The following is a 13,968-nucleotide window of genomic DNA, read 5'->3' as shown; positions in this document are numbered from 1 at the left end:
CAAATACCTCTCTCTCTCTCTCTCTCTCTCTCTCTCTCTCTCTCTCTCTCTCTCTTTCTCTCTCTCTCTCTCTCTCTCTCTCTCTTTCGCTGCATTTCATAATCAATAACATAACATCATTCCCGCTGGGACCATATATACTGAAAAATGTATGCACTCACTGCATTGTACGGGTAAGTCGCTTTGGGTAAAAGCATCAGCTAAATGGCATATATTAGTTTTATTATATTATTTACACATACTGTAAGGAGTCTTCTTCTCCTGCGTTTTATTTATATATATATATATATATATATATATATATAAAGTGAATGCCTTAGGTCACACCGTTTTCCTGCATACACTGTTCTTCCTTGTTACAACAGCCCTATAGAAAATGCATTTGAGGAGGAACTGCGGATAGGAAAAGCTAATTCTCACATACTGTATAATGTATAATAATAATAATAATAATAATAATAATAATTGATCAAAACATGGAGCATATAGGGACAACAACATGGAGCATATAGGGACAGCACAGAATATGGGCAACATACAAAGTCACACATCAAAAGCCTGCCTAGGGTGGATCTTAAGCCGGGTCTTAAAAATGTCTAGACTGTCAGAGGCTCTAACTGTGGTGGCAGAGCATTCCAGAGGCGGAGTGTAGCAGAGTAGAAGGCCCATGGTCTTTAGTTTGGTTTTGGGGACCAGGAGAAGACCAGAATCTGAGGACCGGAGAGAGTGGGGGTAGTAGGGTGTAAAGAGTTGGGTCAGATACGTATAGGTGAGGAAGCTGCAGAGTTCTGGACATGCTGTAGTCTGTTGACTAAGTGGGAGGGGAGGCTAGAAAGAAGTGCATTGCAGTAGTCTATGCAGGAGGAAATTAAAGCATGGGTGAGTATCTCTGCAACTGGAAAGGAGAGGAATGGTCTGATCCGGGCAATGTTTTTCAAGTGAAAGAATGACAGTTTTCGAATATTATTAATGTGGGATTCAAGTGAGAGTGTGGAGTCGAGGAGAACCCCCAGGTTTCTGGCAAGGGATGAGGCATTAGCCTCTACTCCCTCGATTGTGATACTGAAGTCCTGGGCTTTGTTGAGGAGGGTCTTGGACCCGATTAGGAGAACTTCAGTCTTGTCTCAGTTAAGCTTCAGAAAGCTCTTATATATTTATTATATACATTTCTAATTTTTCATAAAATAGTCAGTGAAATGGACTGACTTGATTACACAGTTTGCCAATCCCAAAACTGCCAGCTGGCTCTTTTCAGAGCTTTAATGTTTCAGCAGAGGAACGGGAATATCACTTAATTTATCCTGTTCAATAGCTGGGTCATACCTCCTGTCTCTCCCATCACCAGTGAGTATCTATCACTTACCATAGGAGATAAAAAGGATGTTCCCAAAGAGTCTATGTGTCTGATGACCCAGACCCCCTAACCCCTGCCCCCTGCTTCCCTTTGCATTTTAAGTGGGCTAATTTCTCTGCTGATTTGGGATTTGGGAGTGTTTGACTCAATTGAAGGAGCTGACACAGATCGAGCCTCGATCTCTCAGAGCATGGATTAAGTTCTGCTCCCAGTTGGATCAACTTAAATGCTGTCACTTTGTCAGTCAATTGGTGGCCTACCGTTCAAGCATCCCACTCTACCATACTTACATGTAGTTAAGGATCGACTGTTAATAACCTTCATTAGTGGAGGTCTACTGCTAAATGAATAAGGTAGGAAACATCTTCACAAATAACACTTTATCAACAAACATAATCTATATTGTGTCTATATTGTGTTTGGAGTGATGCAAGTGAGCATCTGAACAACAATTTTTAATGGTTGAAGCCCTTTCACATGGCTCTGTAAAGGACTACTGTACTGAAATGGTATCTCAGAAAAAGGCAAACTGTGTGCGTCATCGACCAGGTCTCCATTTTGAGTACTGAAGCACTAGACATGTGTTCCTCTGTATGTGACAAAAGGCAGATTTTGCACTGATAAAACCTACCCATTGTGTGTCAGACAAATATTGGCCCAGTGTTTTCAGACTCTAGTGTGCATTAGTCTGTCCCAAGGATCTTGGTCATAATATTAAAAAAGAGCCATACAAAAACTACACTCTATGGACCAAAGCTACCAGGCGAAGGAAGAGAGCTTTGGTAATCTTCCATAATCCTTTTTGTTCACCCAGGAGATTGTCCTCTTTTAGAAGTTTCCAGCCAGACAAAGAGGTGGATAGTGCGATAGTATCATGTCTAATAGACTGGGGGTTGAGGGAAAGGCTAACCACCTCACTCTGTCAAATGGACCTGGGTTCAAGGAAGCCAGTTCTTTCTCAATTATTTTCTAAATTAACAGGCTCGTTCCATTGAGACCTAGCCCAGACAATCAGGGATGTTGCTACTCAGGAAAGTCAGGGAGGAGACTCAAGGAGAGGGTTTCTGTCAAAGAGTCAAGATACCTTGCAGGACCATGAATTATGCTTAGACAACTAAGCCTGAGCTCCTTGAGGTGACATATGTTGGAGAGTATGCACACCATGGCCGTCCCCTTTGTGGGATAAGCCCTTGAAAGCCCTTTACCATTCAGGAACAGGGATGTTGTGGGGCGTAAACTCATGGTGAATAGCCCATCAATGCATGTTTAACAGGCTGTGTCACAGACATAGTTGATCATAGTATAGCTACAGAGTTGAGTTTGTTATTTGTCTAGTGGGCTTTAAAAAACAATTGAGTTCATGACTGATTTCTAATCGTCTGAAGAAGCTGACAATTCATTTGTGGAAAAAAGTAAATGGAAAAGTGCAAAATATCCTAGCCACAAGACATTTCATATTTCTTTGTGTGCTCAATGTTCCTAAACAATATTCAATGAGTGATTGCTCAGGAGTGATGCGCCTTCATGGCTAAAGTGGGAAAAAGAGACTTGAAAGGTCAGATCATCCGTCTTTGTGTTGTTTTAATGGAAAGTGTGGCCGTCTGCCAAGGTCTCTGTTTCTTTAGGACTCCAGGTTAAGTAATGCTAGGGCTCCAGTTAATATCTTGCAACTTTCAATAACCTCTGCAGAGCCACCAATACATTCATGGAATATGTTTAGAAATATCACATATCAGAGCAATATGAACATGAGATGCTTTGGTAAAATGAATGAATAGAAAAGGTTAGGGTTAATCCACGCGCCAGTGCTGGGCCGAGGTTAAATCAAGGTGTACCTTTCCCATCTATGCAGCACTACGTTTTGAAAGGTTACATTATTTTAGATGATCTTGAATTCTTCACAAGGCATCGAGGGATTGATTGTGTTTTGCAATAAAAAGGGAATAGGGCATATAGAACAGACAGGTGCATGCCTGTGTACCTCCTTTATATACTGTGGCATTCACATGACAAATTCTTTCTGCATTCTACACCTGGCAGTCAAAGATATTGACCAGCACAACATATCTATTGTGTGTTTAATGTCATCTTTCTCTCTGCTATCAGTTGGTGGTTTGTAGATCACCTGGCCAGGAGAGAAAGAGAGAAAGACAGGATTGCTCTATCCTTTGTCCCGTGTGACAGATGATGCGCAACCTCAGATCCCCTGGATGTTAATACTGTTGGCTGGCTCGCTTCTTGACCCACTTTTAATGATTATTCTGCCCAAGGCAAGTGGATTAGATCCTGAAGAGAAAAAGAGAAAAATGGTCTGTCAGAAAACATACATTAGTGCCTCTATTGTCAAAACAGGAAATTATAAGGCTTGATAGGATCTAAATGTGTCTTCACCCTGTTACTTAGAATCACCCTAGCATACAAGAGAGTTAATTATGAATGAACAATGCAGGACCAGTAATGAAAATGTACTGTAGTAATCTGTTTTCATATTGACTTCTCAAGCATATAGTATCAATTTAATACATATTGTATGTTTCTGTTTGGGGTTTTTTGTACAGAAAATACTGTAGATAGATAAATGAATTATTGTTGTAGTTCTGTCCTACTGATATAGATAGACCCTGTAAAGAATCCTATACATTATACTGTATTATACTGCATGTAATAGTACACCTGGGACACCTGTCTACTGTGTGTACCTTTGAGCTCCATGTTTCTTGTGCACACTCATGTACACTCTGTACATTGATGTGATGTCAATGTGACATTGAAACAGAGGAAACTGCAAATACTTCTACTCACCTTTTAGTACAACACTTGTGTTTTCTTCTTTTTTGTGGATTTTTACTCCCTAACAACTTCATGTCTAACCCTCAAGCATGAGTGAGAAAAACTAGAATAAATAATACATTATTTCAGAGAAATGACTGATTGTCTCTCAAATGTTCTCTATATTGTTAGAAGTAAACAATTCATGTCCAGCGGACTCCCTCTGAGATTGACATATTTTTCAAAGGCCTCTTACAGATTAAATCATGCAATGTGACCACCGATCTATTCTATAACCTTATCATCAGCGGCTGTGGTACCAAATAATACACACTTATCTCCAGACACAGGAGAAAAGTCGATTTCATTTCTTGATCAATGTGTTAACATCACAGCAGACCCTGCTGTTCTCTGTATATTGTTGTTTCAGCCATAGAGGTCATAAGTTCACAAGAACACAAGTTCACCAGTTGCTTGAGGGTTTAGCCTCTGGGAGAAAAAAACTAACAAGAGAGAGAATGACAGACATTGAGAGTAAGGAACTGAGGTAACAGACAGCAGATGTTAAATCAGGGTCCTTGATGTGGTTTCAGTGGGTGAGACAGTATATCAACAGATACACACACTCACACAAAGTAAACACAGCTACACATACACATGATTTTTTTTTTCAATATTCATAATATATCATAGTTTCAACTCACACGGCAACTGCATAAATTATTTAAATGTAAATGACCTACTGCCATAATGCTTGCCATTTTCTCTATGTACCGTTGTACCCTAGCATGTATTGATGCAGCCAGATATCTATGTTTTACCCTAGTGAAAGTTCATGGCAGTGTTATGGTAGTGATAAACATGATTGAATCGATGCCTTGGAACGTTTCATTCTCTGTCCCACGAAGGTTGCATAGTCATTTGAAATATAATGAAATGTGTAGAAAGGCTAACCTTGGCAATGAAAGACTGGGAAAATATTAGGGCCTATTTGTAGGTTGTGTGTCTTTTATAACTGTCAAACTGTATGATTATTCCACAGAGTACTTGAGAAAATGTTTCTCCTAGACACTAGACTAGTAATAGCATAACTTCAGAATATTCTACCCTCCTACAATAAGACATTCTTCTGTCGTTTGTTATCAGTGAAAGGACAGTGCAGATGCCCTCTCTTACATGTAATGTTTGTTACTTCTCTGAATACAGAGTGTATGTCAAAAAGAACTCATCCATTTGATTTATTTGAGCATTTCTTAGAAATAATCTAGCCCTACTGATTAACCATCAATCTTTATACTGAATCTTTATCAACCAATGTGTACACTATGAAACACTTTGCTACAGTACCAGAACAGACCTGTAAATGTCCCTCCTTGTTGAACTGGAGTGGGCTGTAGTGGAGGGGGGTACCAGCATACTATTTTGTACTTTCTTCAAAATAGCATAATGGCTGTGATCCACAGGGCTATGGAGTTACCAGTCAAGACTAGGATTGGGTTAGTCCTGTTCTGTATTGGAGTTCAGCAGGCTCCTAGCTAACAGCACCTTTTTTTAGTCTTGTAATCATTCTGCTTTGGTGTAGAGGCTCACACCCTTTATTTTGTTGTAGGTGTCATCAGGACTGCCTTAGCAAACATGGACCGGGAGGCAAGAGAACACTATTCTGTTCTCATTCAAGCCAAAGATATGGCAGGGCAGGTTGGAGGACTTTCCGGTTCCACAACTGTCAACATCACCTTAACGGACGTCAACGACAACCCTCCCAAGTTCCCACAAAGTATGTACACGATTTTATTCCATTTACGAACTTGACATTGGAAAAAGCTCAAGACACAGTGCATATTTCTGTGCATATTTCTGCTGAATTACTTTGATGAATACAATTATTTTCAGACATCACGTGACAAGATATCAATTTGAAGGTATTTTTAGAGGGCTAATTACATATGAAGAGTTCTCATCTATAAACGACCATGATGTACTTCCCTCTCATGTGGATTCTGCTTTATTATGGTTCGACTCATCAGGCTAATAGTGTTCCGAGGCTAATTTTTTGATAATTAGCAGAAGACTTTAGACAAGCATAAATTGAGAAAAATCAGACCAATTATGATGTTCTATGTTATCTCCCCTTTTAATAATACATGCAACAATTTAATCACGTATTGATATGACATGTTGTCTCAAAAGATTCCATCGCCATCTTTCCCTCATAAATATAGCTTGCAGTTTTTTCCGTAGGGATGCTTGTCGTAACAGTCAAATTGCTCTACAATAATTGCATCTGCATATGTCCAATCTATCTATCTGCCATCAAACACATTTCAGAATCAAATGTCAATTTACGTGGCTTGACATATTTCCAATGACATTTAAATGCTATGTTGTTCTAAATGCTATGTTCCATACCTTCAACAGGACAATCAACAAAAGATATGGCACCAACCAGGGATATTGTTGTTTAATGTATATTGGTCTGTTCGTCCACAGAAAATTACCAGCTGTATGTCCCTGAATCAGCGCAGGTGGGTAAACCAGTGGGGAAGATCAAAGCCAATGATAAGGACCTTGGCTCCAATGCTGAGATCAAGTACAGCATCATCAACTCAGAGGGGGCGGCCATGTTCTCTATCTTTACAGACAGGGACACCAGAGAGGGTGTCATCAGCCTGAAAAAGGTAACAATAATATTATTGTCTTTTACATAGAGCACATGATGCAGCCCTTTGAAGACATCTCAAAACAGGGTTTATATCATTTAAGACTCATTATTGTTGCTCTTATTCAGTATCACTTTGTAATACCAATGACCATTTGAATGGTTCTTTGCATATTTAGATTTCCACCGACTGCATCTAGTCCCTTGATTAATCCTGTATATTTTACTGTTGCCTTGTTCTTTGAATAGCCACTGAACTATGAGAGGAAGAAGACCTACACTCTTGAAATTGAGGGAGTGAATCCGCACCTAGACCCCCGTTTTTCCTACCGTGGCCCATTCAAAGACACTGCCACCCTTAAAATCACTGTGGGAGATGTGGACGAGCCCCCTGTCTTCTCAATGGATTATTATATCATGGATATTTATGAAAACACTAAGATTGGCACAGAGGTTGGGGCTGTAACAGCCCGGGATCCCGACAGCAGAAACAGTCCTGTCAGGTAAGAGGTTGGAGCCCATGTTATCTCTCAGTGGTGACCTTATGTATCTCTTTCCACAGCTGTTGTGTGTCGAAAGTCTGGCCCTCCCCCGACCTGCATCTCTAACAACTCAATGTCGATACACAAGGTTTTCTACATTAATTTTATCACTGTGATCTACCCAGTGTTTCCTATATTCCTGATGCCAAGCTACAGTAACACTCATCTACTATATTTTTCCTCTATGTTTATTTCTGTGGCAGATAAGCATGCTCCAGTTAAAAGGTTGAGAATCAAGGATAGAGCCAATCCTTGGTACTCCAGCCAATCCGTCCTGAACTCTCTGAATTAGTTAAGGAAAGAAAGCTAGCTTGGGCTAAGGCTAGATCTACTGATTTAGGTACTGATTGGCTATATGCTTCAGACAGCTCAGAAATACATGTACTGCCATGATTAAGAAGGCTAAAGGAAGTTATTATTTAAACACTATCTCTGATTCTGGTGGTAATCCAACAATATTTTGGAAAGCAGTTAAATCAATCAGTTAAACACAATAGTTCCTCTCCCTTTCAACCTCAACAAGTTTTATCCAAATCTCACATCATTACAGTTAAAAAAAGACGCCTTTTACCAACATTTTATCTCTGCAGACTATCTTTTTGAAAGAAACTCTCATTTAAATGTCCCCGATCAGACTTATAGCCTGGTTAGGTACTGTATCCTGTTCAGCCTGAGAGCTGCCCCTTTGGCCAACAATGACCTGATATTCTCCATCCGTTGTGTTTCTACCAAGGAAGTGTTTGATGAGTTGTATAAGATTGATGTTAAACAGTCTACGGGGTTGACATGGTTGATCCGTATCTCCTGCAGCTCTCTGCCCTACTAATAGCTGAACCTCTGGCTCATATTTTTAACAGGACAAGTCTCTCTAGTTCCATTCCCAGAGTTTGGAAGGCAGCCAATGTACTCCCTCTTTATAAGGGGGGTTATCCCAGTGATTTGAATAATTGCTGCCCAATTTCTAGGCTTTCTTGTTTAGCTAAAATATTGTCCCTGATCGATTCTCAAATGCAGCCTTTTTTTTTATCAATAAATTGCTTTTTAAATGCACACCAGTCAGATGTCTGCTTAATTAGTTATACATGACATTGTGATCTCTCTGGATAAGAAACAGCATTGTGCAGCCCTCTATATTGACCTCTCTAAGTCTTTCGATACTGTTGATCATGCCCTACTATTACAGAGGTTATCTGCCATTGGTTTGGTCAGCCTGTAATTGGTTTAAAATTACCTGCAGAATAGGACTCAATGTATTTCAGTAGATGATGTTCAGCCTTGTTTTCTCAATGTTAATAAAGATGTTCTGCAAGGTTCGATTCTAGGTCCACTGCTGTTTACCATCTACATAAATAATGTTAGTTTGTCCTTGAACAATTGTAAATTGCATCTTTATGTTGATGATTCTGTTGTCTAGTCTTGCCTCCTTAGTTCACCAGCTATTTTTGACCTTCAGCATGGTTTTGATTATATTCAAAAATCGCTTATTGACCTTAAGCTGGTACTGAATGAGGACAAAACAAAATGTATGTTTTTCTCTAGATCCCATAATAATATTTTTTGGTGAGGGATCTGTTTTGGGAGGATTGTACATGTGGGTAGTGCTGTGTCTTTCATTGAGGTGTTCTTATAAACTGTTATTGTATCTTTCTTTGATTTGTTTGTTCTCTGTAACAGGGCCCTGCTGAAAAGGAGGCCCTGGTCTCAGTCAGGTGTTTCCCTGTATAAATACAGTGGCGGTTGCCTTGATGGTGAGGGTTGGTTGGTGGGGATCACAGAGTAGGACAGGGAAAGGTTGAATAATGGTCTACACATGCTCTGAAGACGCGACCGGGCATCTCATCCAGGCCGGCTGCCTTGCGGATGTTCCACTGTTCAATGTCTGTTCCACTTAGCTGAAAAGAAAACATCAAACTTTAATCAAATCAAACTTTAATGACGTATACAGTATAGCACATTTCATACATGAAGGAAACACAATGCACTTCACAGAAAATAATAAATAAATAAAGGTAGAAAAGACAATAAAATTAACAAGACAGTAAGACAACACTAAAGGATAAAGATATACCAGCCACAGAGGTTCAAACAGTAAACCAGTAAAAGGACTGTAGAGACTAATGCATGGTAAAGTAAAACCTCAAATGTAATAAAAGGAATGAGCTAAAATAACTAAGTGACCAAATGACTAAAAGACCAGGAAGACTACAAATAAAATAGGATTTTTTTTTTATAAAATACAAGACTAAAAGGATTATAAAACACCCTAAATAAAAGCAAGATTAAAAAGGTATGTCTATGCAGGATTGCATCCTCTTTTGACTGCAATGGGATTATAATTCAGAGTAGTGTCTCCTCCTCTCTCCTTCCACTTGCTCAATGCAAACTACTTTTAACTGAACAATGAATCTGTCAATAATTTTCATGTTGTTATCCAGCAAATGTCTCAGCAACATGGCCTTGAAACTAGCAAAGGAACTTTGAAAGTGCAGTCGTTATTTAGTTTGGAAATGTTTGTGGAAACATGAACACGGAAATGAGCCCGCCAGCAGAGACACTCACATTCACTAAACCCAAAGTTTCAAACAAATCCCCTTATTCCCCAAACAAGCCTCTTAGATGGGCTTCCAGCACTGAGAAATGCTTGTGGCTCCCGGGCAGTAGGCAGCCAATGAGCCACACAAACACAAGTCGCAGGTTACCGACCACAGCAAGTGGTAGATGCCCAGAAACAACCCGAACATTTTGAAAAAGGAGGTTTTTTTCTTGGCAGGTGCACACACTGTCACAGACTGCCAATGCATCATAAGTAATGATTCAGCATGGTTATTAAGTGACATTTTTAAGGAGAAAAAGCTACATATTGCACCTTTAACATCTGTATGGACCAAAATATAATGGAATGTGCTTGGCTATTAGCTAAATCATTTATGTTTTCCCAAGCCAGTGCAATCCAGGAGCATTACCATATTCAGTCTGCCCCCAGACCCCTCTATAGGCATGCCCTTAGTGAATGAAGTCAGTTTTCACCACTGGCTAACCATAGTTGAATCATGTGTCCAGACATAAGGTCAGACAAGATTTTGGACAACATAGACACCACACACAAGTGGTGTGTCAATTCAGTAACAAGTGACACGACTAGATATTTCACGCATTTCCATTCAGACAGCCATCTAATGTCTGTCTCTAACTGCATTTAGTTATTGTAGCTCCCATCTGTCATTCCACCATGTTTGTCTAAAGTTAGCTCTTTAGGCCATTATGAAGAATGACGTCTACTGCATATTCAAGTAGGTGGGTAATAAAAAAACAAATGGTTGATTCACATAAGAATCTTAAGATATTTTAAAGTATTTGAGGTAAACAAAAGAAAATCTACATATGAAAGGGTCCTACAGTCCTCCTGGTGGGATACCTCCCCCTCGTCCATTCTTACTGCTCCCTCAGTGTTCACCACAGACAGGAGAACACAATGTGAAGTGCTTGGATGGAGATCCATTTGAACTGAAAAATAAATAAATAAACAACACACTCAAAAATAGTCCTTGAGTTGGCGTCAGAATGCAGTAGGGACCGATATTGCCTGTCTTTGATCACTGGTGTTGCTTTTGCTCATACTACGATTCTATGAAGTAATGACACTTTGTACTTACATTTCAAATGTTGGTATTCAAGTGACACGTTTTAATAGCCAAACAAGGCAGGGAGTGTTATATACCCCGAGCGGCCAGAGTGCTGTCATTTATGACACCTCCATGATGCATAGCTGACAACTTCATAACAGGACCATCTAACCATTGGCAAATTTCAGATTTGTAGAATAGGCAGTGTACCTTTTTCATAACGGCAGGTGGTTTTGTTGTATCATTGTTCTATCCCTCAATTTTGACTAGACCAGAACGATAATAACATAGCTAGTGTAAAAATAGACCACATACCTCCAACACTTGCAACTGTATACATTTTAAACTATTTTCATTAAAGAGGATCTTCCTTGGTAGAAACACAATGGATGGAGAATATCGGGTCATTGTTGGCCAAAGGGCCAGCTATATGGCTGAACAGGATACATAGTGATGCACTTAAAAATTGCCATATCAAGCATTGTAGGTGATATTTTGAAATCAGTCCTATTTTTGTGTACTGTCCCTTTGTACTGTATATCAGTGCACCATATAGAAACATTACAAATTGGCCATGAAACCGCCATGTTGTTTTTATTTTCTTCAAAGTAATCTTTAAATACCTTGCTGCAAAGTCACTCTTCTAGTCGAAAGGCCTTTGTGCACTTGTACGTCTGAGCATTTAATAAACCATGACAGCATTTCTGCTGAGTGCCTGCTACACTTGTAAGCAAGCTATGCAAGGATTAATTCATTATGTCAAATGAATGCAATCCTTGCTTTATTATGTTTTCCCCTTTCCATCTTCCAATTACTGTAGTATTTTGTTCACGTCAATTGGAAATTGCCAACATGTATTAGTTATGAGAATTAATGGTGGATTAGAGGTGTAAATGGATCATTAAAAAATAAATTAGCAAGTACACAGTCAGTGTTCATTTCATGCATTTAGTCACAAGGAAAACAGCTGAATCTGGATCTCTATTCGAGGTTCTCTTTTGATCCACGATTAACGATTTTGTTTGACTAGAAAACCATTAATACAATGTTACTATCACACAAAACATTGCATGAAACACTCAATGCCATAGATTAAGTCTTCAACAGAAGTGTAAACACAGTGGATAGTACCGGGGTGTACTCAACGTCAAGTCAACAAGATGCATTTCGTTATGTCTGTTTGACATGATTGTGAAGAGTCGATAATCATGCAATTCTAAGCTAGCCTTTTCTCTCAAAATAGGTATTTCATCGACCGCAGTGATGATGGCGATAAGTATTTCCACATTGATGTGGAAAGCGGAGTCATAAAGACAACCCAGAGCCTGGACAGAGAGGACATGCCATGGCACAACATCACTGTGATGGCCTCGGAGGTTGGTAGGTACCCAGGTTTCCATCCATATAAGCGTGTGTGTGTGTGTGTGTTTGTGTGTGCGTGTGTGTGCATGGTTTTATCTAACTTAAAAATGTCTATTATGGTAAATAAGCAGGCTTTTGTAAAGTACAGTAATAAATAGAGCCGCAGGTGAGGGTTGGTGGGGGTGACTGGGCTGCCGGGAGCAACTTTGGGATCTTGAAGTGCAGAGGAGGAGGTCTCATGGTCACAAATTGGTTGGGGAAGGGCCTCGGTCTGTCCTTGAGCAGGAGAACGGAGGTGTAGACCTCCTTGTCCTTGTGTCTCCACTTGACTCTCACCTTCAGGGCCTGAACAACCCAGCCGGGTCGATGGGCCATCGAGGATGTCACGCCGTTCGTGGTCATAAACCGCCCGACTTGCAACCCGAACATGGCTGGTTCGAATCGAGCTTGGGACCCTAAATTTTTTTTGGTGCTAATTCTTACTAATTATTGTTGCTTATGCTAATATTTGCTAATGCCTTCCCCTGACGACTTACCCTAACCTTAACCACTTGAAGTTGTAATTCACGTGATCAAGCATACGTAAACATAGGTATTCTGAGGCATGAATCGGGACATTCTTATGTATGGGCAATGAGATCAGGTTGGTTATTAAGGAGGTTGACACGCACTACAGTTGGGGCCAACCATTGAAAGAGTACATTTTCCCTGGAGAGAAGAAACTCACCCAGACACCAAAACAGTACAGGAATGAGGTTACACTAAAGGGTGGAAGATAGATAGCATGCCACTTGCCTGAGACCAACTGGTCGCGTTGCTTTTTTGAGCTAGTTCAGTTAGCGCAAAGTGTAAGAACTAGCAACTGTCAGATTAGCTTTGTGCCCAAGTCATAATGACAACGAACATGCTACCTAGCCAACCATCCCAGTGGTTAGCCAAAGCTTACACTAGGTCCCTAGGTTCGTTTCACGAATGAAGGTAACTAGTTGGGAATTATGTAGAACTAGAAAGTGCTCAGTAGTCCTTGGAAGCTAGCCAACACAAGCTAGCCAACCCTCCTGCGAATAGGGTGCTAATATTTCTCATACAAGGTGAGAGAAAATTTGCTTGTCAAAGCTAGCCAAGGGCTCAGCTGTGAGTCACTTTGTTAGCTGACTGTCCTAGTCCCTGCCTTAGCCTACACTAGGAACCAAGCAAGTTACAAGCGAGATCACAGGCTAGCTACAGACCTCCTCGTGTTAGCATGCTAACTCAGAGAGGTGCTCAGGTGCTCACAAGATGAAAATCGACAAACTTACCAAATTCCTCAAAAATCTTCTTTTGAATGTCAAGCTGAACAGCATGTTTCCAGTAGAGACAACCTAACGCCCCAGGAGAATTGTACGATTCTCAGTGGAAAAGTTAAGTTGTAGCAAGCTACAAGAATACAACTACAGTACAGTACTTTGGACAGTCAGCAAATGAAGAGGATGAAATTGCCACGTCCCTTTATTGGGACGAGTGGGTCTGTACTAGGCGTCATTGAATAGGGGTCAGTGAAAGGTACACAAGAGTGCATGTCCAATAGTGAGGGGTCAAACCGAGTCAACTGAAAGAGAATCGCTCATCAATTCTCTCCCTCTCTCAGCGAGCCTTCACATAGCTCTGGGGGACCCCGTG

General features: G+C 40.2%; 1 protein-coding gene across 1 annotated transcript in view; it reads left to right on the top strand.

Annotated features, from left to right (window-relative positions):
• Positions 1-13,968, top strand: part of LOC310810825 (cadherin-18) — a gene marked incomplete at both ends in the record, with an annotated part of 50,379 nt that overhangs the window by 20,182 nt on the left and 16,229 nt on the right. Inside the window, 4 exons of the mRNA XM_083678679.1 lie at positions 5,733-5,900; positions 6,614-6,801; positions 7,032-7,285; positions 12,191-12,327. Coding sequence (XP_083534805.1) covers positions 5,733-5,900; positions 6,614-6,801; positions 7,032-7,285; positions 12,191-12,327 — 747 coding nt within the window. The remainder of the gene's footprint in view (positions 1-5,732; positions 5,901-6,613; positions 6,802-7,031; positions 7,286-12,190; positions 12,328-13,968) is intronic.

This window comes from Argentina silus (assembly GCF_951799395.1).
Source record: "Argentina silus genome assembly, chromosome: 1".
Lineage (NCBI taxonomy): Eukaryota > Metazoa > Chordata > Actinopteri > Argentiniformes > Argentinidae > Argentina > Argentina silus.
This window is presented reverse-complemented; position numbering and strand designations above follow the sequence as displayed.